The sequence below is a fragment of the Arctopsyche grandis genome, chromosome 8, assembly GCF_051622035.1.
Source record: "Arctopsyche grandis isolate Sample6627 chromosome 8, ASM5162203v2, whole genome shotgun sequence".
In the NCBI taxonomy this organism is placed as follows: domain Eukaryota; kingdom Metazoa; phylum Arthropoda; class Insecta; order Trichoptera; family Hydropsychidae; genus Arctopsyche; species Arctopsyche grandis.
Window position 1 is genome coordinate 7,884,606 of NC_135362.1, and position 25,665 is coordinate 7,910,270.

At 32.6% G+C, this 25,665-nt stretch overlaps 2 protein-coding genes across 5 annotated transcripts; both read left to right on the forward strand.

Annotated features, from left to right (window-relative positions):
• Positions 1–241: 241 nt before the first annotated feature.
• Jabba (jabba) lies at positions 242–12,496 on the forward strand. Of its 4 annotated transcripts, none has more exons than XM_077435678.1 (9): positions 242–427; positions 5,919–6,004; positions 6,738–6,891; positions 7,139–7,293; positions 7,361–7,606; positions 7,687–7,830; positions 8,920–9,181; positions 9,273–9,371; positions 10,263–12,496. In XM_077435678.1, exons 2-9 carry the CDS (start codon positions 5,951–5,953, stop codon positions 10,955–10,957), a joined length of 1,809 nt encoding a protein of 602 aa, XP_077291804.1. In that variant the 5' UTR covers positions 242–427; positions 5,919–5,950; the 3' UTR covers positions 10,958–12,496. The 4 variants fall into 4 exon arrangements, with proteins under 4 accessions (XP_077291804.1, XP_077291805.1, XP_077291807.1 ...); XM_077435679.1 differs by having other exon boundaries at positions 253–431; XM_077435681.1 differs by lacking the exon at positions 9,273–9,371 and having other exon boundaries at positions 253–431.
• Positions 12,497–14,010: 1,514 nt separating this feature from the next.
• On the forward strand, positions 14,011–23,600 carry LOC143915188 (trimeric intracellular cation channel type 1B.1). The gene is made up of 6 exons (XM_077435683.1): positions 14,011–14,213; positions 20,564–20,720; positions 20,798–21,070; positions 22,190–22,310; positions 22,387–22,556; positions 22,639–23,600. The coding sequence occupies exons 1-5, from the start codon at positions 14,093–14,095 to the stop codon at positions 22,513–22,515; spliced, it is 801 nt and encodes a 266-aa protein (XP_077291809.1). The 5' UTR covers positions 14,011–14,092; the 3' UTR covers positions 22,516–22,556; positions 22,639–23,600.
• The last annotated feature ends 2,065 nt before the right edge of the window (positions 23,601–25,665 follow it).

Here is a 25,665-nt window from a genome sequence, read left to right on the forward strand (position 1 = left end):
GTAAATTATATATTTTATTTTATAACGGGATAAGTCTCTACCCGTTTGCATTTTACCAGACGAATTGAAGAATGCATTCCAAATAAACAGAGTCTTTAGATATATTACTATACGACAAAACGATTTTAAACAATGAATCAAAAATTGCAATGAATTTACAAACTACCCGAATCATATCATCATACGCGATTGTTTTATTCAGCAATTCGTCAATAGGTTTGATCAGCATGGGTTTGAGTGCGAGTTTTAATCAGTCGATTTACGAACGCGTTGTACGACGGTTGTGCTACAATAAAATAAAAATCATCATCATCATCATTTTCCTTTCGAACCTTCAACGATCTCATCCCGAAGGTTAATCACGACTGAAAAACACACAGGAGCCGATTTAAACTCCGTGTCGACGAGAGTAAACTTTACGAATCAAGTACGTATGTAGTTTTCATACAAAACACAAAATTTTCACTGCAGTGTTACAACATTTTCCAAATGAATTTATAAATGCATTTTTTTTGGATATCATTTTCAGATTGAATTTTTATTAGTTTTGATTGGTTAAATTTTTTTCGCTCTTTTATTATTCTCACAATTCCATGTGGACTTATAATATTATACACACATATAAGACTTGTCCAAAGTCCCAAGTGTGACTACAATAAATGACCCCGAAGATTTGACATAGTCGTTTATTTAATTATAATACGTCTAGACGTCTCTTATCGCACCCAATTTACATATTTACATTTTTTTCTAATTAATTTCGCACGAGTTCAATCGTATGACTTTCCAAGGAACGTTAAAGTCCATATTTCGCTAAGATAATATATGTATGTAATGAATAACAGCGTGATAGTTCTAATTGAGGAATTGCATATATCTTGTGTCTGGTTCTTATAACTGTCTAAGGGCAAGTTAAGGGTCAAAATTAATTGTTGGGTCTTTACGATAAATATACATAGAAGATTAATTCACGTTCACTACGAACGACACTTTGAACTTTTTATGGTTGCTTTAATCTGTTCATTGGTTGTGACGATGTTGAGGTGTGTGTTGAAGATCGATGAAGATCTTTGAACCGGAAGTGAAGATTTTCTATTATTTACACACATATGTACATGCATACGAGTAGTGAATATTGTATTTAATTAAACTGAATATCAATTACAGTCTAAATTGTCTTCGATGACCCGTTTAATTGTCACAATGTGTTTTATTGCAATAGATTTATTCTCAATCGACAAATAAAAAAATTGCAAAGTGGTCAATTGCGCAAGACAGACAATTGTATTACGTGTGCAAATACACGTTGCAATTTTTACCTGAATGTTTCATATCATTATTCAATTTGAACTTAAACTAACTGACATAAGAACATATGTACATACATAGATAGATAATACATACTCGTACGATTCATGTCAAGCTCTATTCAAATGGACCATTAGTGTACAAGTATGGACTAAATTTGTATATTGTATGTACCTAGTGATGTTAAATTGTCCAGAAATGGGTGTTTACAATTATTTAAGAAACAGAGAGGTAAGCGGCACTTTTTTTTTCATTTTTTTTAGATAGTTTTGCACATGCAAAAAAATGCTTGATGTACTCAGGTACGCTAAATTCATTCGCAAGCTTCAAGCATAGAATGTTTCGGTGATTATCCTTGTATTTAGATAAGTTTGACATTGATTGAGTTGAAGAAATGTAGGAGAGACTTAATAATATGGCACGAAGGTACGCCTCTCACCGCTGGATCCGCGTCCACGCACGCGTCCCGTGCCGTGCTTTTAAGTTTTTTCTTACCATTAATATTTTTTGCGCAATGAAGTATTATAAAATATATTGATACTGTTATCGCCTACTTTAATAGATCTGTTCATACCTATCCAGCACGACCCGTATCCTGCAGGGGTCATGCAAGTGCGGATAATATTATTTGGTACATTGTATGGACGTATTCATACTCCATTCGCGCATGCGCATTTACGCATTCATGCGCGTCCATATAGAATGTACTAAAGAATACTGTCCGTACTTGCAGGATTCGGGTCGTGCTGGATAGGTATGAACAGACCTTATATTCCTAAATTTTATGTCTGTTTTTGTATTATACAAACATTAGGGGGTATCAAAAAGAAAATGCTCTTTTTTAGGGTTTTCAAATTCCGTTATTCGAATTTATTTGATCTTTTTTGACCGATAGCACTTTTGATTAGATTCACTAGATTAGGATTCTCTTAAATTTTTAATACTTAACCATATTTGAAAACTCTTCTCCTGTTGGTTAGACAAAACTATTTACATAACTAAAATTGAGTAGCAAATAATAGGAGCACTTTTGAAATACATAGTGAGTGCGGCCATTAAAAACTTTTGATTAATACATTTTGCTGATGCAATATGTAATATAAAATTCAGTATATGACTTGTATGACGTATACGAATTCAGTATGAGATTGAAAGAGGAACATGAGGGTGAGAGAATTTTGATCAAGATGGTTAGCATATACAGCAAGTGATCACGCATTTAAGAGGACGCGAAATAGAATAAATGAAAATATATTTTGTAGACACCATTTTTCAAAAAGGAACCAGCCTACCCGAGTAATATTATATTACTATTAGGTATATCGTTGCTTTTTTTGAACATTATATATTGTAGAAATTCATATAGTTGCTGTACGAAGAACACTCCTGAACATATTTCTTACATATATTAGTTGGATCGTTTATGTATGACGTAAATGATGATGATGATGACAATATATCATAATCATCATCATTTAAAGCCATTCATCATCCGCTGCTGGATGAAGGCCTCCCCAACACGCTTCCATTCCATGTTTTGTGCAACTTTAGTCCATTTCACCTCACATATTTTTCTAATTTCGTCCACCCATCTTCCTTGTGGCCTTCTTTTCACCCTTTCAAATCCCTTCGGGTATCATTCCAGCACTTATTTTGTCCAATTCGTTCATTCTTCTACCCACGTGACCCACCCATTGCCATTTTAATCTCTTCACTATCCACTATATCAACTACCCATGTCATACTTTTCACTCATGTATTCTGAGCATGTACCGTTTCATACTTTTTTGAGTGCATTGGACATTGTTGAGGATCTTTAATATATGATTATATATGAAATTCAAAACAAAATTCACGGTAATCGAAATTCACTATGGTTACATATAAATTGCGGTGACAATAATTAAGTAGTTAATCGCTATTATATTATGTAAACGTGTATATTGACGATACGTATACTATCGTTCACCTTATGCACTCGCCAAAAAGTTGCTAACCTCTGAACTTACAATCGGATCAATATTAAATCGGACTATTCGATATGATGAAGCACTACACGTTTGCAAATAGACCGTTAAGTCATCGCAGATAACTCTCACATTATACAATATCTACGAGAATAGATACGTAACAAAAGAAGCAGTGTAGATATGTATATATTTACTATATGTAGATAGCTTTACAGTAATTATTATGTACTATGTATGTACGTACTTTGAATTTGACACCACTGTACTCTCGTCATATAATAGGTACATACATATGTATGCATCCGGATAGTGAAAATTGCAAACTTCTAATGTTCAGAAAGTATTTGTATTATATTTAGTTTCAATTTCATTTCATCTTTGTTGTCTTTCTTTTAATTAATTCCAAGCTAATTTTATTCGTTAGATATATACATATATGTATACTAGTACATAATAATATTATTATAGGGTGAGGATATAAATATATTATTATCAATTGTAGAGGCTGAAAAATATTGTTTACAAATGTGAGTCGGATTTTTCTTTTGAAGTTGAGAAATAAGCGTAAAAAAATAAGTGATTATTTGTTTTCTTGCAAAGATTTAAACAAAACGTCAATATGTATGTTTTACATATTTTTGCAGCATTCTTTTGTTTTAATTATATAATTGTTTAAATTACATTATGTACAGATATATGTATGTATTTTTTTATTTAAATTTATTACTGAGTAGTTATTGCTAGATATTATGCTTTTATTAGGGTGGTATAAAAATGAAATATGATTGAATGAATAGTAGATATTTTTTTATTCAACAGTTGCTTCCATGCATTTTTTATTGTTGACTCTCCATTTTTTTTTTGTATGGAAAAATAATTGTCATTCGTTTGTTTTTATTTTTTATTTGAACTTAATTGTTAGTTATTTAAAAGTTGATATTGATAGTAATTGATGATTTTGTGCATGCAAAAATTACCTAAGGGATCCCTAGCAGTAAAAAAAAATAATTTTAATTACTATTTGGACATAGTAAATATTATCATAATAGAGTTAATGAGAAAATCTAATATATAATTTCGAAAGAGAGTATTTTTGGTTGGGAACATCGAAAACAAAACAAAATTTCAAAACAAATAAATTTTATAAAAAAACAAATGAATATTTACTATTAGATTCGCCATGTTTAAGCTGTTTATATTACAAATACTGAGCGAAGCCGGGTAAATCAATCTAGTAGACTCATCAATTTTAAAATTTCGTCTCTCTTGCTTTAAACGTCATGCTGATGAGTTAGCGTCTAACTACCTAACTACCGATTCAACAATAGTGAACAACTATTCAGAATTAATGTATTTTATAATGTTATTGACAAAGTAGCCGTTCAACTTGAAAGTCGCCTTCAAGGAATGAAGTCACTGAAAAATGATTTCAGTTTTCTTGAACCTCGCAATATTATAAATATAATAACATCAGAAGCAAATATTTTGGAAAACTGTTTGAAAAAAATACCCAGAAGTTTTCTCAGAGGAACTTGATGCCCAGTTCATTCACCAACTGCACTATTGAGAAAAGACTTGACTGAAAATACGATAAGTCAATTCTCAGAATTACACATCACAAAATACTGGCCACTGAACAAGTATCAAAAATAGAACTTAAAAAACTTATTACTGATTTCGCAAATATAATATTAATGACATTCGTTTTCTGATTTTATTTCTTCATATGAATTTAGTAATTTATTCAAATTGTGTATGTTCTGTTTTAACTTCCGACATTTTTAGATGGATAATAATTATTTTTTCATATAGAGTGTTTAGAAATTTGGGCCCCTTGTCAAGCTGGACCCTCATGCTTTGCAAGATGAGGTAACTACGCCACTGATTTTTTGCAATGTATGTACATAGATACATTTTAAAGAAATTATTATACATTGATAAATTTTCCCTCATGTTGCAATTATGTATATCCAATATTTTTTTGTTGACGAATGAAGTTACATACGATAAAAATGACATGGTGCAGTTGCACCGAACGTACGAATCGATTGTATTTCATTATATCAAAATAGTTATTGACCCGCTAACAAAAATAAGAATGAGAGGTCACATGCTGGGAGATAAAGTTGTGCATTATAGTCAGCATTTGACGTGCATGCCGACCAAAACAATAGAAACTATTTATCTCACATTCGAAAGACTTTCAAATTAACTAATTAAAGCATTCACCAATGACAAATTGTCAGAGTGTAATATTTTTTAAGAATACACTCAGTGAAATTACCTTCACAACGACAGCACAATTAGCATCGCCGATGTGATTTATCTCATTGAATATTTGACTCATAAATTGAAGTACGGATTTCAATTTGTTTTTGGTTTTTATTTTTAGATAGCCGTAACAATCGGCATTGACCTTTAATATAAAACAAAAAATATTTCAAATTAAATCAACGTCGATTGCCAGAAAAGAAGTAACTTCAGCTATTGAATATTTATAACGCGAAAAATTAGCAGCTTAAATATATTTATATTTTTATTTATTTATTTATTTATTTATTCAAATAGCAAAACTGCTAATACATACAATAACAAAATAACAACAAAAAATTATAATAAATAATACAAACTTATTTTTAGATGTACAAACCGTCATAATTTTACCAACTGCAATGGATCCATCAATGACCGCTGACCAAGATCAACCGGTGTTGTTACAGCTTGCAGTAAGTCAATTTATTCAATTATTTTTTCATCTACTCAGATAATAACCAGCAGCGTGAACTAGTGGTTGGCATATATGCTTTCGAACATAGTGGTCACGGGTTCGAGTCCCACTGGTTGCTGCTGGCCAGACCTTGATTTTTGACTCCAGGTCGATCGTTTTTTTATCATAGTTTGCCAATTTATCTGATTATCATTGAAACGGTTCCAACAAGATGGCAATCTTTACCCATTTCTCGCAATTTTCGAGTTTTCAGCATTTTGAATTTTGCTGAATCGTATTAAAATGCTGCAAATGTGTCCACAAATGTCGGGCAAATTTCGGGTTTCTAAGCATCTCGAAATTTGAAGATTTATATAAAAATGCTCATATAATGTAAGTTTATCGAAAGTTATCCATAGATGACTCTATATTTGTTTCAATTATTAAAAAAAAAAAACAAAATTGTATATCGATATTTGTAATTACCCAGGAAGGTGCATCGGGCTATGCCTGTTAGGCCTTTCTGGTATATGCATGTAGACAAATTTGAAAGTTCACGTGCATGCGCAGAAGGCTTTGCGCCTGTCGCAGATATAGTACCTGCAAATAGCCAATAATTAGCAGATACAGTACCTGCAAATAGCCAATTATTCGCAGATACAGTACCTGCAAATAGCCAATTATTCGCAGATACAGTGTCTGCAAATAGCCACAACCATAATTAATATGTTAATTTTATATAAAATTTACAGATAGATGCGTGGAACTGGTTCAAAATACCACTGACGGAAATGTTGGAAACTACAGCCAGCTCGTACGTGGGTCAAATGGCTTTGAAACTAGCCGACAAATTTTTATGGTTAATAGAAAAATCTTCACAATGGGCACTACCACCTCCGCCAACGCGTATGTTTTAATCTGAGACATTTAGGGCGAAATCACACAGGAATTTAAACATGCAAAAAAATGTGGCATGCCTTGTATCCCATATTTGAAGTGATGTAGGAGAACCCCCACAGCGGGGAGCCAAGCACACGACGTGCCGATCTTCCCTGTGTGATTCCGCCTTTACTTATGGTCTTGTGAATATCTCAAGTTGAGATATGCTTTTCTCCATTAAAACCATTTTAATAACATCTTGTTGTATTTTCAGCATCCCACGAAAAAACTGTGGCAGTCGCCGAATTGACGAGGCCTCTTCCTTGGATATTGTTTCTACCGACACTTTTGATGTTGAGGTTTTTGCGAGAAGGTCTTTCGTTAGGCGCTCTGATAATGGGCAAGGAGCCAGTTAGACCATCGGCTATTGTACGTATTGAAAATACTAGATAATGCATAAGATACCCGTGATCATTTTTAATATGGGTCATTTTAGGTAAAATTCGTACAAAACTGTCGACGAAACTTGCGCGCTTTGAAATACCATGGTATGAGAAACATGAGGTCCAAGGGCTCGAACAAATCGGCGGACAGTAAAGAGGATGTGAATGTAGGATTTCAGTCTTGGATTTATTGGGTCATTATTAAACTACAGAGTATGATGTGCTACAACGCTGTCAAATACGAACATGGATATCAACCGAAAGCCATCAGTAGGAAGAACTCTGGAGAGGCTTTAGTGGTATGTGCTCGTTAGTGACGTTTCACTCATCTCTTAAGCAATGTTTTATATTTAACAAGAGAGTGCTGTGCAATTTTAAGGTGACGAAGACAGGAAATGTTGAAAGTAAGAAATCGTCTTCGCCGGAAGATGAAGATGAAGATTGCGATACGAGCATATTGAGAAAGCTGGTTCAAGATTTGGAAGAGTTCATCGATTCGGATTCAGACGATTCAGATTTTTCCGTAAGATTTAAATATAATATATTCACAAAATGAGATGGGACGGAAACAAATAGAAGATTAATAACTTGAAAATTAGCACTAATTGAAAAGTAGATATTCACTAGCTATGTATGTATGTACTAGATAAAAGTAAACTAAGTATGTATATAAATACCATAAAGTCTTATATATGTTACATTCGAAGTGTATTTTCAATTGTAATATATTCCAATTGGCGTTTTAGGTCATTCATATTCGAATACAATTCAACTAGTAAATTGCATCTCTTCAAGCGCAAATACACTTTCAATAATGTGCGCGTCAGTTGTAATATAACAGTTCAGTTTTAACAGCTCTGATGTTTTTACGTATGTTTTAGAATTCAATAATGCGTTAATATTTGCTAGGTATTACGAATAAAGGTAATGAGTAGCGTATTATGATAACTCTAAGAATGTGTTCAAAACAAAAATGTGACAAATCAATTTACTAGTCGAATGACGTTTTCATGAAAACCCAACCTTTCCATCTGACCTGGTACCAACTTATAGTTGAACTGTATTTTAAGTTGTAATGTATTTTGACCAGTTGGAATGTAATTTGTCATATGAAACAACTTACGTGGGTTAGACGGAATATATTCCAACTAGTCAAAATATATTACAACTTAAAATACACTTCAACTATAAGGGCGTGATCACACAGAGAGGGATGCCGTATGCTGTACGCGGGAAATATTTTTTAGATAGTTTTAAACATACAAAAAAAAAACACGCGTATACGGCGTCAAATACGCGGTATCGTGCGGGATCGTACGGGATAATGCGGTATATACATCGGACCGTCTATTAATTGGAGCGGTCTCGTTGAAATTCTATAGAATTGTTTATACTAACTTGATGGTGGTATATACCAATTCGACCGTTGTAGCTTGACAATTATGTTGACATAGTTTGGTTTAATTTAGCGAGTGAATATTTATTCATTTATAAGACACTAATCGTCTATTTGTTCCGGCCCAGTCTTTTAAAAGAATTGATGCAAATATGTTCATGAGGATAATGTAATTTGTTCTGTTGTATGATTTATTCAATTTTATTGAATTAACAGTTGAAGAATGAGATGGGAAACGACATCGATACATCTGCAACGTCATCTGATGAAGAAAATGAAGGGATCGGTCACGATCAACCTGAAGATGAGCAGTTTTCTATAGGTCAAATTGAAAAAATGGAAGAGATTTTGGTGAACGGTAAAAAGGATGCTACGAGTGAAATTGTTTCATCAAACAAGGAATTGACGGTTAGGACCAGTCAGGTTTCACCGGTTAACAATTCCAAGGTTGCTTCTAAGGACGAAGACAATTCGAATGGTATGTGGTTTTGAGTTGATTAAAAATTAACGTAGTTCTGTTTTGTGCAACGTGTGTGTAATTTATTACTAAAATTAATCTAATTTTGTAGTAGCGAAGACTGTGAATAATAATTTACCAATGACCAATAAATCATTCACCAAAGCTCGTAGATATAATAATAGATCTATTCCACAATTTAGGCAAAAAGGTTAGATTTTTGTATGGTTGGATCATCATTTCATTATTGCTTTTTTGCATGAGAGTCACTGTTATGTTGATTGATTTGGCTTGTAACGTTCTCGAACTTCATCATATTTAACCACAGCATAAGAATTTGGTTTGATAATATAATATATACAAAATTCTTGGGTCCTTAGCTTGTAATGCAGCAGAACTAATATATGTATCTGAAAATTTTGCTCATTTTTTCCCTTTGAATGCTGACCAACGTCGATCGGCGTTTTACCAACAAGCCCATGAGCCTAAAATACGCTGATAGGCGTTGTATTGAGTATGTAAAAAATAAACAAGAATATTACCCGCTAAGCCTTTCCAGGTAGCATTGAAAAAAAAATGCATTGAACATGGGTCGTGTAATCCGTGTCAATGTTTATAAAGACTGGTTTACAACGGAATTTCTGAATTTATAATCATAGCAGAACTTCCCGATGGAAATCCCTAACTGCTGAGTGTTTTAGATTGTGGTTTGCCATTTAGATTGTGAGCATTACATTTTAACAACAATGAAGAAGATGGAACTAGTTTTGGAAAAATACATTCATTAATATATTTTTTTGTTTATTTAATATTGTTGCAAGATATATAAGAGAGTCTAAACACATCTTAACAAAACTCGGAATCCTCGGCGGTAGTTATCTAGGGTTTTTTTTGGATTAGCTACAATTTATATATCTGCTTTTTATTGGATTTCAAAATAATTCTAGTTGGAAACGTTGACGAAATTTTCAGCGTGGCGGGCTTTCAACAGAAAAGACGTCAGCACTCAAAGGGTTAAAATAAAAATAAAATATGCTGGTGCTTTCATTATTTTTAATTATTTATATTTCAAGGAAATTATGTGTGATGTTTGTGTTTTTAGGTCTTATGACACCGAAACAGGCTAAACTTAATCCGCCCATTATAAAAATAACGCCTACATCAGAAAGAACAGAATCAAAAGTCTTAGTAATTCAACAACCAGAAAAAACGAAGGTAATACAGAATAATAAAGAAAATGAAGTGGTTACAAATTCACAATCACCACCGGGGAAATCAGAGAAAGTAGAGAAAAAAGGAAAACATACGGATAATAAGAATGAAGCCAAAAAGGAACAACTGGGAGATGGTAAAATTGATCATTTTATTGAAAGCAAAAAGGTAGCCGTAGATGGAAAAACGGTTCAAATCGTTAACGGGAATAAGGAAAAACCAGTAGATGAAAAAAAGGCACAAACTGTAGAAGATAAAAGAAATGCTGTAGTCGGAAAAACTGAGCAAATTATTGATGGGATTAAGGAAAAATCAGTAGATGGAAAAACTGAACACAGTGTGGATGGAAAGAAACATTTACCCATGGAAAGTAAAAAGCAAACTTCTGTAGAAGATATAAAAGATGGATCCGGTGATATTAAAAAAGACCAACACGTTGAAGGTAAAAAGGACCAACTTGGAGAAATTAAAACAGTTCACAGCGTAAATGAAAATAATCTCAACCAAAACGACATCTCAGATTCGTTCAAACAAACTGAAATCAAACCAAACGACAATTCCAAATCAAAGTCTGATGGTTCCTAAAAAATCATACGTACATACATGCATACATATGTCTAAATTTTCGTTAAGTTTTTTTTAAAACCATGACATATCTATATGTTTTTTTTTTTATAAATTATTAAGCTTTTTATAAATGTGTATAAATCATTCCAAGAATTTAACTAGGCCAATTTTGATTTTATTAATCGATAATTATTGCATATGTATCATTATTTTATAATAATCTAAAATATCGTGAATAGTTTGAATAAGTTTCGTGATGATATTCTTTTGTTTTGTGTATTTGTTCGATCGAGTAGGTGAGTAACAATATAGTGAAAATAAAATCGGTTGTAAACTAGAGTTCGTTCAGTGAGTGGAGAAAATTGAGATAGTGTTGGTAACTACCGGCTGACTACAAGGTATGCGTTACGCAGATATATATTATTTTTAAAGTTTTTCTCGAAAATGAAACAAAAGTAACCGTATTTATAATTTTATAGATTTATTGCATTTTATAAATACAACATAAAATTGCAAAATTTAATATCTTTCTGTGCTTCATTATATCTTTTTTGCAATTTGAAGTCGGCGCTGGGTCAAAAATCTTATTGTGATAAGATGCATTATCTATCATCTAACCAGTGGCGGCTCGTCCATATGGGCTGCGGGGCTGCAGTTCTCCCAGTACAGTACAAATTCATGCTATTTTTTCGTCCACATGGGCTGCGGGCTGCAGACCTCCCAGTATAGTACATATGCATGTTATTTTTGTTTTCATTCGACCACTAGTCTGATTAATCTCTGCAGCCCCCCACTATGAATTCTCACGAGCCGCTACTGCATCTAAACATATCATATAATTGTCGAAGTTATAAAAAGAACTTCGCAACCACGCTGTTACTATCAAGCACGCCTCTACCAAGGAGCAAAAAATGTTTGGATTCACCTCAGCAGCCGGAGCCAGACTAACGATATCTGTACACACGAGCACGCACACTGTCTCAATTTTCTTCGCTCGCTGAACGAACTCTACGTGCATACATAAGAGATTTTTAGTCGGAATCTACAGGATATAGATTCTGGATTTTAGCCGAAAGTCTTTTCACACACTGGCGTTAAATTATTGTGAAAAAAGGTTCTCGATTTGACATGTTAATTGTTTTAATGAATTCTACAATGTTATTTATTTATGGTGATGATATCCAATTAGTAACGATGGGGCGTAATTCAAAATTGTCGACGCGAAATATGTTCAACGTTTCATTGCAAAATTTAAAAATCGGCAATGCAAACTAAACATGAAAAAATATTATTGTATTTGTATCTAAATTTACTTATGTAGAAATAAGCAAATGTGTGTTACGTTAAGTATTTATGAGTAAAATTTTATTTAATGCAATAGAATATAAGGTGTGTTGAACGTGTGAAGAGTTTAATATTTCAGGACCCATTATTTTTAAATATGGCAACATTCGATAATTTACTTGTGTTCAATTCGATGTATTTTTGTTTTAATGAATTGTTTTCGTATTTGAAGCAACAATTTTTATACACATAAAAATAATATTGATCACATTTAAAAGCAGTTTTATTTCGATTTTTAATAATACTTTTTTTTTCTAGAATATCAGTACAATCAATACATCAATCAATACCTCAATACAATCAATCATTTTCCCATTTGTCGGAAAAACGCAGGCAGCGAACACGTTGGTCGTTCGTTGCAATTACACTCATTAATAGAAGTATGACCGGAAGCGTGCTTTTTCCAGGAAACATGGCGTTTTGGGTATATTTTCCAGGAAACAGGGCAAACTAAAAAACTAGAGAGCATAAAAAAGGTTAATCATAAAAATGATAAAAACCAAGGCGAACAATGAACAATGAACTGCGCAAAGTTGGTCCGCTCTTTACTTATTAAACCGGAACTGAACCGATATAGCCAGCAGTTTAGGTTTTTCAATTTATCTGATTTCATTGTTGAAACGGTTCAACCACCAAATTGGCAAAAATCAACCTACCCGCTGTCACAAATATCTGAATTTGATTTATGTACAATATGTAAAAATTTATGTACAAGTCTAAATCCATAGATCTCTCTATGGATTAATTAATTAATTAATGAGTTGTTAATTTCGTATTCTGCAGCCTCTCGACATACAGCGATTTATGTAATAAAAATCAGGCACCCGAACCGTTATTTATTTCGTTCTGGTTCGGTAAAAAAAATATATATCGGTTCTGTTCCGGTTTTAGGTTTTTGGTTCTCTTGTATTTGAATATAAGCAAGTTAATGTACAGGTAGGGCTGCCAGGCGTTCCGGTATTCCGGGTTTGTCCCGGTTTCAAGTCTTTCGTCCCGACGTCCCGAAGGGACCTTTCGGGACGGCCAAATGTCCCGGTTATCGATAGCTGCTTGTTGACCTTTCATTGTTCAGAAATACCAACCCCCCCCCAGCAGTTATGAAATTGCAAAAAAATGCACGAAACTCAATTTTTTTCAATCTTCTTTCTTAGGAAATGTCCCGGCTTGGATATCAATAAATCTGGCAGTCCTATGTATAGGTATACGCTTACAGCGTGTATACCTCTTTTTATACGGCTTTTCGCTATAACTTATTGTGATCAATAGGTACATAATTGAAATATCAAAGGAGAATATATCCTAGCATTTGCAACTTGTCTTGTGATTCTGATGCAGCTAAAATGCATACAAAATACATTTTTTTATTTATACTTATTTGACTTTTCCAGGCTTACCAACTTTTCATCGGGCCCTGCTTTCAGGAACAAAAGTGCGACAACAGTTTATAAATAATCTTCCTTCCTGGTATATATCTATGCAAAATAAAAATAAAATATGTATACATATGTATGTTTTTACCGAACCGGAACGAAATTAGTAAAAATAACGGCTCGGGTCCACGTTGAATTCAGTGCGTAAAGTTAAACTTTGCAAAAATATTGGTAGATGACAGTAGTAAAAATATGAAAATGATTTTTGGCGGAAAGTGGCTTGCGTCTCGGATGAAGGGTAGTGTTTGTAGATGTTGACGATAGATGTCAGCGTGTAGAAAAAGCGGAAACGATTCGAGGCGGCGAGTTTGTAGCGAGCGATCGCAGGGGTCGGACGTGCGGCGGAGAGACAGCAGAAGCTGTAAAAACAGCCGCCGCCATGGACCCCGAGGCGTTCCTGGATATGGCCAACCAAGTCATCAAGCTCAAGATGTTCCCTTACTTCGACATCGCGCATTCCCTGCTCTGCGCGCTCGCCGTGCGCGAAGACCTCGGTGCAGGTGAGCCCCCCTTCACTTCACTCCACTTACCCTTTCAGACACTCACTCCCCTTAATCTATACTCCCCATGTGCAACTCCCCCCACCCGCAATCCCCACTAATCCGCATGGTAATGTCACTTTTCAGTTACACAACGGTCGCCACTTTTACAGACGTCGTTTCTAATAATACGCTGAAAGCACGCCGCCGGTGATCTTCCTGTGAAAAAATAATCAGATGCTGCCCTATTTATAGCCCGGGTCCATTCGGCCGGTCTCTGTGACGGTGAAAGTTTTTCTCGAGGTGCGATTTCTCGACAACTAGTCAAGTAATCGAGTGGTCTCGACCGGTAGTCGATTGAGCCATGTAAAAATAATTTATCAGTGCGATCGAAATAAAAAGTGCGAGGGCGATTCGTTCCCGCGGGGATATATTTAGACGTATGATGGTCGTTAAGATTGTTTTTACGGTCGCTAATGCCGATGATTATATTTTCAATTTTTTCGCTGTTTTTGTTTAATTCGTTTGTTTTTTGAAAGAATTTGTTTTATACGCACACACTTGAATAAAATGTTTCTTTTTGTCGTTTGTTTTTATTTTAATATATTAATTTGCGTGTCAAAATTTGAATTTGCCGCCATTTGCAGCGAGCGCGTTCTTGTCCCTCTGTGGCTGTCAACATTTCTATTTCGCATTATGATTAAAATAAAATAATTAAATTGTTACTAGAGTTATAAAATAATTAAGATGGCGGAAATGGACAAGTGTCTCAAGTTTTTTCAGGTCGCAAACTTCATTTGTCAGCTAATAGAAGATTAATAATATATGTATACCTTCTAATAAAAATTATCGTTATATGAAATTGATTGGCGCAAAATGGATAGTGCATCTTAGTTGAACATTATTTTCAAATAAACATCTACACAATGATCGCGTTAGAATCGATAATACATACACGCCACAAGTAAAAATTTCATATAAAGGTCTGACCGCACTATACGGCCGTCGACTGCTGCAGCACGGCAAAGTTGATACAAAAGGAAACGCGTGACGCGTAGTGCGTTATATCTCATACAATTTCAAACAAACAATATTTGGCCGCACGCTGCCGTTCGTGTCGCAGACGCATAGTGCGGTCAGACCTTAAGACAGGCATGTGCGACGTCAGGCCGAGCGACAGCTGACACACACACACACATACATTCATCATTTCGAACGGGTTGGATCGGTAAGCGTGTAATGCGCGCAATTTTTAATATAATATTACGTGCGTGCGCGCGCCTATAAATTACCTTACATTATATTTATATATAACATATAAAAGATTTTTTTCAAAAAAATAATTAAATTTTAAATCATTAATAAATCAACTGATATTTTACCGAATGCACAATAATGTGCATACAGGCCACTAGTATAATTTAAGACATGTGTAAGTAAACGCGCATTGATTAAAAAATCCAGCATTTGTACAAATATTATTTTTCTTATTTTATTTGGCATATGTACATTATATCTAATAACTAAAGTCCGGACCCAGAGCGCGCCGTTCATTGTTCAAATGTTGTAAATGCATTGTTAAAGGTTTGCCGAACCTTTTTTACAAGGCATTTACAACAATTGAACAATGAGCGGCGCGCTTTGGGTCCGTACTCTACTAATAACTTTGTGAGTTGATAAGTTACTAGCTTATTTTGTCATAAGTAGAGGTAGGACCGTAAATTGTTGTAAATGCTTTGTAAAAAAGGTTCGGCAAACCTTAAACAATGCATTTACAACATTTGAACAATAAACGGCCCCCTCAGGGTCCGGGCTTTAGTCATAAGAAACGTGAGGCAGTTGGACTAAATAAAATGCATAACTCGAAATCCAATAAAACTTTTCCCCAACCACATACATATTTCAGAATAACGAGGAATTCATTATTATGAAAATGTCACAGAAAAAGTCACGTTAGTTATGAATCAATTTTGATTACAATATTGAAGCATTTCAATTTGACGTGAAAATATTCTTATCTTAGATATAAATATATAAAGATTGTGAAGTATATTTAACTAAGAAACAGTATATTGTATAGTAAAATAAAAATAAAATGTATCCATACGAACATATTCAAATCGTAAGTTGCATGTATTTAAATACATATCAATAGTAAAAGCAATATTGTCATTACGACTACGTTCAACTACACGTCACACATGTGACGTGTTGTGCATACGTATGTACATAGGTCACGATTTAGATGAGCAATTTAAACAGCTTGATGTGAAAAATTTATCATCATCAATCGCTACAATCGTAGACTGACTGAGAGTTCAACAAACGACTCATTATAAACACAATTACTGTTGCTAAAAAGAAAACGGACGAGTCCGGCCTCGGCGTATTCTTTTCATACCATTTTTCGGTTGATCGATCACAAAAACCAATCGCCGATGCTGTGGAAAATTTTTACGCTTTGTCGCCATTTTCCTTTTACGGTCGTGATTTCATTTTGAAATATTGTATTTCACGCTGCAATGATTGCGTTTGTTTATTTTGGATTTGATTGTACACTAAGCGGCAGGCATATTAACAAATTATGTTTCTTATCTTTCTGGCGATATGAAACAGTTTAAATTTATCGTATTTAATCAGGGCTGGGAAATCGTTAAAAAACACGACTTCGAGTCCGATTTTTATTTTTTATTTTTTTCACATTTTTCTCCGCTGGGCTAATTTTTGAACATCTTTAGGTTAGATGAAGTTAATCATTCGCTATTAATAATTCGTTTTTTCCATTTAATATCATGCATTTTTTATTTATGAATTCATACACGAAACTTATAAAAAGTACGCATTTGATGTAACGAGTGCCAAATAACCTCTCCTCAATTTGATCTAAACATGAAAAAACTCAAATTTGAATACTTTATTTTTTTATTTTATACATTTATATACATATGTATATAGTTAAACTATATATACAGTTAAACTCCAATGCGCTTTCCTGGCCAATTACAAACATCAATAAACAAATATGTTTATACAGTATCATAGAGACAAAGTGGATAGCATTTTATAATATCAGCAAATTTGAGATTCTACATATATATGTATATATATACAAAGATTCTACGTATAGACTTGAATTTGCGAGGGATAAATATATAAATTGGTAATAATTCAACGTTTGTATATGTATGTATGTGAATGTAAAAAATGAACGCGGTTTAAACGTGAAATTGGAGTCGGAATCGGTCGAATTTTTAACGAATTTGACTCTGACTCCAGTCAAAAAACCACGACTCCACAACTCCGATTCCACAGCCTTGTATTTGATTGAGTCAGTATTAATTTCAAGCTGCCATAGTAAAAAAAATCAAGATTCAGTATAGACTAGAGTCAACGGAAATATGTATGTATATCTACGGTTCGGGAATATTCTGAAATTATAGCTCCATAAAATGACGACTCGATTAAATGATTTCTAGCATCAGAGAAGTAAATTCAAAGGAATAATTTTTTTTTTCATTTAATTATAATTACTAAACAGTGGAGTATGTTTTTTTTGCCGTTATGGCTATTGTTGACTTCGTAGAAAACCCTTTTTATTTTTATTGCTCCCTTGATATCACCACTGTTGGAACGTGTATTGTTATTTGGGATTGCCCATAGATGTAGAATAACCTAGATATGCCATTACATACAAATTTCGTTGGAGATCTTGTCGCCACTATCTGAGGGGTTCGGGGGGTTTAACTAGTGGGGAAGTGGTGAAAAAAAAGGAAGGAACGCAGTGGTCAGCAACCAGTTTATGTACATATGTACATGCACTGAAGTTTTATTTTATTTATAACTTCATTTTATTGGACACTCCGCGTGACAGTATTTAGTTCATTGTTTGTAGTTTTAAACTTAATGTCGATTTCTGAATTTCCTTCAGTGCCAACAGTGGCAGAGGTTGATATATGATATAACACTACATACATCGCGCCGATATTTCATTATATGTTAAAATACTACTATAATTGAAGACATAATATATTAATTCTTTCTTATAATATGTGATGCCATTCGCCTTTTTATGTTTTCTTGAGTAATTGTAACACATTTCACTGAACACGTTGGCATTTTCGAAAAATGTCAATCGACCTTCCTACTTAGAAGCTGACTAGCTACTGAGAGAGAGTATGCATCCTCTGTACTTTTTTTTTGTGTGTGCATCCTCCAACAGGGTGACCGGCTTAGAGCGCCAGGGCCTATCTATGTATTCAATATCTATGGGATTGCCCTAATGAGCACCCGTCCCTTAGAAATGACTTGTATTGAACCGAAGACTTTCTCGTTGCATCAGTTATTTATGAGAAGGGCTATTAATACAACTGCGACCAATGGCGCGAAGCTTCACAGTGCCTTTGTAAATGAAATTGATTATAATTTATAGATATGCATAGCATAGTTATGAATATGTAGTCCAAAATGCTTGAAGGATATCTTATCAGTATTTATTTTCATTCGCACACAGCGCGTTTAATAAATTAGTCAAGGAATGTTTTTAATTAAAACAACGGCTGTGTACCTCATGTGTATTTTTAATTAATTTTGTGATTATGATAAAGTTTGGGTGTCAATGTGAAACATGTGGTAGCCGCTATGAGATATTTTTGTTCTCGGTTCAAACTCTCCCAGTCACAGGCCAGGAATTCAGATCTATTTTACTCTCCTACTAAAAGCTTACTTCGGCTGTCGCAAAAAGCAGGAAGAGCACACTCTATTATACATATACTACAGCTTCCCAAACTTCCCACAATATTTCATTTTTTTATCTACACCCACATATAAATTTTGGCAAAATGTCTTTGCAAAAATGATTCAATCCGAACGAGTAATATTTAGACAGTAATAATTTCGTAAATGCCTTTTATACGATCTACAATAATAAAGATGGAGGTTAATTTGTTTATTTTTCCATTTCAAACTTACAATTTTCATTTTATAATCTCATGGTAGGTATTTTAACTTCGACACCAATGTAAGACTTCCTGGATAAGATTCATTTTTTTTATTTCAAAATTTACTTGCTCGAGCAATGCCTGGATATTTGTTTAAGCAAATTTATAATATATCCAGCGTAGCTCTTGCCAAATTTGCTAGTTGTATAAATAGATCATATGTATGTAGTATGTATGAATATAATTTTGATATTTTTGTAAAGCGTTTGATATATAAAAAAATACATAATACATAATGAGAAATGAAAATTGATAGATTAATAATACATATATATGTACATATGTACGTAAATACGTATGGATATTTTATAAACTATTTTATTTAATTTTTTCGATATAAAAATATTGTATAAAAATCTTCCCACTTCTAGACATTATTTTATTTTATTTTAAAATATTTTTTTTATTTAAGAATTAAGAATTATAACAAGGGTGACCATATTTCCCTGGATTCAAAACGAGACGCTCCGCAAAAAAATTGTCCCTCAACCCCCCTATATAAAAGAAATGTATTGCACCCTCAAAAATTAAAACATTATTTCCTCGAATAACCATTAATATTATCAAGAAATTATATATTTTTTTCAGATATTCAATTCTTGTGTGGCAAATAGAAAAAAAGATTAAAAAAATAAAATAATATTGTATGTCGCTGCAGGCTGATTTCTGAATCGTTTAAAATCAACAAATAAAAATTTTCCAAAAAGATATTCTCGGTTTCTTTTCATTGAAAAAATTATGTAATATATTTTTATCAGAATGTACATTTCAAGATACAAATTAAATAAATTTATTTATTAAAAGTTTGGACCATTGTGGCATTACAGGAATTTCTAATGCGCCACAATGGTCAAAAATATAACAGAAAAGAAACAAAATAATTAACTACATAAAAAAATTAAATACATATTTAAATGACCGCAAAATATAACATTATATTTTACGGATATTAAAAAATAATTTTGATGAAAATAATAGAACAAAGCGATTTTTATTCAGAAACATGTACATAAAATGAGTCACGTAACAAAATATTTAAAATGAATATATTGTATGTATTATAAATGTATATTTATATAGCGTTTGTTTTTGGGAAACAAATTAATATGGAAATATTTGTATAGTAAAATTCTTCTTTGAAACAAAACGGGACAATCTTACGATAAAACGGAACTGTCCCGGCCAAAACGCGACGTATGGTCACCCTTATACACAATATTATTTATAATGCACTATTGAAAATTTCTCAAATTGGTTTTTAAAATTTAAAAAGAGTTAATATGTTAGATTTTCCAAAAATCATTGTCCAGTTTACATATTCGTAACATAATCAATAATCGCAGATGTTAATTAGGAATGATTAAACATTTACAGGTGCACAGGCGTTTTCACGTAAACATCCATTATCATGTTGGCTCTCGACCATGCTGGTGATCTTCTCCGGAGCGATGGTGGCCAACGGACTGCTGGGCGAACCGATACTGGCCCCTCTTAAAAACACGCCTCAACTAATCGTCGGCACATTAACATGGTAAACGTGTGGTAAGATTCTATTATATCTTAACGAGTGTGAAGAGCTATTGAATTTATGTCTGCTTTCCATTTCAGGTACTTCGTGTTTTACAGTCCATTCGATATTGGATACAAGGTTGGCAAATTTCTTCCCGTCAAAATAGTAGCTTCGGCTATGAAAGAGATCTACAGGGCGAAGAAAGTCTACGACGGTGTCACGCACGCTGCAAAACTCTATCCAAACGCTTATATTATAATGATCATCATCGGAACGATGAAAGGAAACGGTGCAGGATTCGTCAAGCTGCTCGAGAGATTGATCCGAGGAGCATGGACGCCGACTGCTATGGAGTTCATGCAACCTACTTTGTTAGTATTATATAATAAGACTATTTGTAATGATATATTACATATATACAATGTGTGCCATTTGTTTTGGTATGGAACTGCAGAATTCATCCAGTATTATTCGATTTTATTTTATTTTATCTTTAATTTATACCAAGAAGGCCTGACAGGGTAACCCCAATGCGCCTTCATGGTCAGAAACATTGTACATTCGATATAAATATTATTAGTATTATTCAAAGTACATAAATACATATAAATTAATATCCACAGAGACATCTATGGTCAACTTTGTAGCATTTTAAACAATTCAGCGAAATTCAGTAAATACAAATCAATTAACATCCAATTGACCACTCTGTTCAAAGCATTATATGCTAACCACTAGTCTATTTTGATAAACTATTCAAATAAATTTAATCAAATGTTTACTATAGAGACATTTGTGGTCAAATTTGTAATTTGCAGCATTTTATACAATTCGAGATTGCTGAAAATTCGATATTTTGCGAGAAAATGGGTAAGGTTATCAATTTGTTGGAGCCGTTTCAACTCTGATAGGAAACGATCGACCTGGAGTCACAAATCCAAGGTCTGGCCAGCAGATACCAGTGGGATTTGAACCCGTGACCACTCTGTTCAAAGCATTATATGCTAACCACTAGTCTATTCTACTGGTTTGATACCATTTCCAAGTGTTAATATACATATATCATCATCTTATATATAATTTCGAAAGAGACTTTGTATGCATGTATGTTTGTTTGTTTGGTTCGTAGAATCCATGACGTTTATAATAAAAATTTTAATAATTTAGATTTAATAAAAAAACAAATGAATATCCAAATTAATTTAAATAAAATAAAGCTATTCAAATAATACTATTAGATTAGCCATGTTTAAGCGGTTTATATTAGAAATACCGAGCGATGCCCGGATAAACCACTAGTATTAAATATTTGAAACTATTTCATTTAAATGTATGTATGTATGTATATGTATATTGCGGTTAATTAAGCAAAACTCATATTAGATTAGATTTGTGTTATAAATATTTATTTTCATAATATGATTTCATATATAGGTAGAAACAAAAATCGATTTAAATTGAAAAAAATTGTTTTTTTTTTTAATTTTCAGCTATACCAAAGCTTCTTTAGTGGCTTCAATAATATTTGTTCTCGATAAAAAGACTGATTTGATCTCTGCGCCACATGCATTAGTTTACTTTGGAATTGTTATCTTCTTTGTGTACTTCAAGGTAGTATATATTTTTTGTATATTTATGAAATACTTATAATTTTAGAATTATTACTAATTTTTTATTGATTTTTCAGTTATCATCTATCTTGCTTGGAATTCACGATCCGTTCGTTCCATTCGAAAATCTGTTTTGTGCCTTATTCCTTGGAGGAATTTGGGATTCTCTCGCCAAATTGATGGGTCGCGGACAGCCTAAAGAATAGGATTTAAAGTCAATCATTTTTTTGACAAAAATCTATTAATGGTAAATTTTCGTCGTTGAAAGTATGATAGATAAATAATTATTTTAAAAATTACCACAAAAAGCAATTAATTTTTTTTTACAGATTGACTTATTAATTATAGAAGACACGGACATCAATGAGTTATGGAAAGTTTAGCATTTTTTGCAGCGACCAAAGTGTTTTTACCTAGAAAAGCTAGTCAGTTAAGCGAATTTTCCTAGTAATTTTAAGCAACATTTTTTTACCTGTTTGCTTTTGTTATGTGTATAATATTAATGTTTTTTAATATTAATATGATGTACGCCACATAAGCAATCACTGGGTGTAGATTTATATTGTTATTTTAGTATAAATTGTAATTATTTATTTAAAAACCTATTGATTGAAAAATTTATGACTCAAATATGTTTTAAATTGACATTGTTACTATTTTATAATTGGTTTTAATTTTGAATATGAGCATATTTTACTATACATTGTACCTTTTTTTCAAAATTTATATTGAAGGGATTATTTTTTTTGATTACGATAGCTATCTGTTGAATATTTTGAATGTTGTTTATTAAATTTTTGACAAATTTATAACATATAGACATGAATAGCAATAAACTAATACGAAATATACATACTCATAATTTTAATTGATACTTCTAGAATAATGTGCTTTGTACTTTTACAATTCATAGAGTTTTATTAATAGAAATTTCTCTAAATACATTTTCATATACAACATAGCTAAAGAAAACGTTTAAAAATGTCTGAAATTGAACTCAGTGGGTGCGGTTCAATTTCATAGTATTTTTGATGTACAAATTTTCCGCTATTGTGATCATCAAAATCTCTACGAACAAAAAAAAAAATATAAATTAAAGTAAGTATTTTTACACATTGAAATCAAATATTAGTTTAATTTTGTTTGATATTTATTTGTGTGCGAGTGTGTGTATATATGACTCTTTGAGCCGTTTGAAGTTTTTATGAAGTTTTAAATGTTTTATAATTATTTACAAATTACATGTCACAAATAGCTTTAAGAACACGAATAAACGACTGGTACCACAATTTTTTTTGTTTTTATTTATGTGAATATAAAATGCAAATGCAAAAATATATAACATGCAAAGTTTATTTAGATATAAATGTATATTTAAAATAATTGCACGCACTGATGATGTGGTATATAATATGCTTTGGGTGAAGGTTAATAACTAGTTACATCGAACTACACCGTTATGAGAAGAATAAACATGAACATGAACCCAAGAATTATTTATAATGTTCTGTGGCCCTATTTTGAATTTGTCTTCTTTGGCATTTTAGGAAAAAGAATAACGTTGGTGATTCAATAGCTTATTTTAGATCAATATTTTAGACATCTGGTTGTGTGTAAATACAGATGTGATCATTGTTGTAATCGAGTTTGTAAATTAAGGTCATTGAGATGGTATATAAAACAAGAATTAAATAGCTCAGGTTTATACCGTCATTATAACGAAGGAATTATCTAGTTCAAGTACATACGAATATATACATAATTGTAGTTTTTATGCACATATACGTATATTATTATAAATAAGTTTTTTTTAAACAGAAAAAAAGATGAACATATTTTTTTTTAATTATGAATTGTCTCAGTGGCTCTTAACCTTATATTTTAATTCATAAACACGTTAGAATCGGTTATAAAATTTGAAACCTGTGCTATAAATGTTTATTAAATTCATACCAATAAACACTATTTATTGTTAGTGAATTTTCTTGACGATGGACTACTTTTTTTTCTCTTGACTATGGACTATGGACTAATGGACTATTTTGAACATTGTGATCGTGGGTAGCTCTCTATGGATGAAATTTTCGGGTGCCATATGTTCCGTGAGCGAGATTTTAGTAACGTGTACGAGGTCGCTTTGTTCGGAATTATCAATGAACCATATAATTCATATACGAAACAAAAATACATCACAATTGAAGATTTTTAAAAATAAATCTATACAAGTATGAGTCACACATGAAACTTTTTTTATACACATTTTTCCTATGAAAATTTCGAGCTAACTTGTTCTTAATTAAATTTCATTAACATATGTACACATAGTACTCAATATTTAAATGATTGGCATCAATACATTGACAAAATAAGGCTATAGAGACAAAAATGACGGAAATGCTAAATTTTAGTATCAGAAATTTTTTTTTTTTTTTAAATAAATTTATTAAAATTTTTTAAATAAAGCTTCTGCTTTAATTTTATATAATACTAGTGGTTTTACCCAGCTTCGCTCGGTATTTATAATATAAACCGCTTAAGCATGGCTAATCTAATAGTAAACATTCATTTGCTTTTTAATTAAATTTATTTCAATCAAATATATTTAATGACAACCATATCATAAATGAATTATACATACACAACCGGAACTGAAAAAGGAGTCGAGATCCAGAACTGAAAAAGGAATCGGGATCCGGAACTGAAACGGGATTCCGGATCCGGACCTGAAACAGGAATCCAGAACTGGAAATGAAAATTAAATCGGGATTCGGAACTGAAAAAGGTGTCGGGATTCGGAACTGAAACAGGAATCCGGACATGGAACTGAAATAGAAATCCGAATCCGGAATTGAGAAAGGAATTTGGAACCGAAACGGAAAAAGAAATATGGAACCGGAACTGAAAAACTTATCCTGATCCGGAATTGAAAAAGGAATCGGAATCCAGATCTGGAACGGGAATCTGGATCCGGACCTGAAACAGGAATTCAGAACTGGAAGTGAAAAATAAATCGGGATTCGGAACCGAAAAAGGTATCGGGATCCGGAAATAAAACAAGAATCCGGATCTTTAGGTAGGTTTTTTTCGGTTTGTTAGTAGTATGCGTGCACACAGCTAAAGTACTGAGCGTACGTACGCTACGGATACTGAGTGTACGTACGCTACAGATACTGAGTGTGCGTACGCTACAGATACTGAGTGTGCGTAGACGACTGAGCGTACGTACGTATGCATATATTCGAGATACCGTATGGAAATGTATGGAAAATACTGTAAAAATGTACATGAAATAAAGTGACTATTCGTACTGATTTTAAGAGGATAGTACTAGTTTTTTGGGTATCTGTCCTTGTAAT

Bases quoted from the DNA above. Each gene is read 5' to 3' on its own strand.
- Jabba (XM_077435678.1), top strand. From the start codon at position 5,951: ATGGATCCATCAATGACCGCTGACCAAGATCAACCGGTGTTGTTACAG. The intron at 7,831-8,919 runs GTAAGATTTAAA...TTGAATTAACAG, and splicing joins CAGACGATTCAGATTTTTCC to TTGAAGAATGAGATGGGAAA. The intron at 9,372-10,262 runs GTTAGATTTTTG...TTGTGTTTTTAG, and splicing joins TCCACAATTTAGGCAAAAAG to GTCTTATGACACCGAAACAG.
- LOC143915188 (XM_077435683.1), top strand. From the start codon at position 14,093: ATGGACCCCGAGGCGTTCCTGGATATGGCCAACCAAGTCATCAAGCTC. The intron at 14,214-20,563 runs GTGAGCCCCCCT...AAACATTTACAG, and splicing joins GCGCGAAGACCTCGGTGCAG to GTGCACAGGCGTTTTCACGT. The intron at 22,311-22,386 runs GTAGTATATATT...TTGATTTTTCAG, and splicing joins TCTTCTTTGTGTACTTCAAG to TTATCATCTATCTTGCTTGG.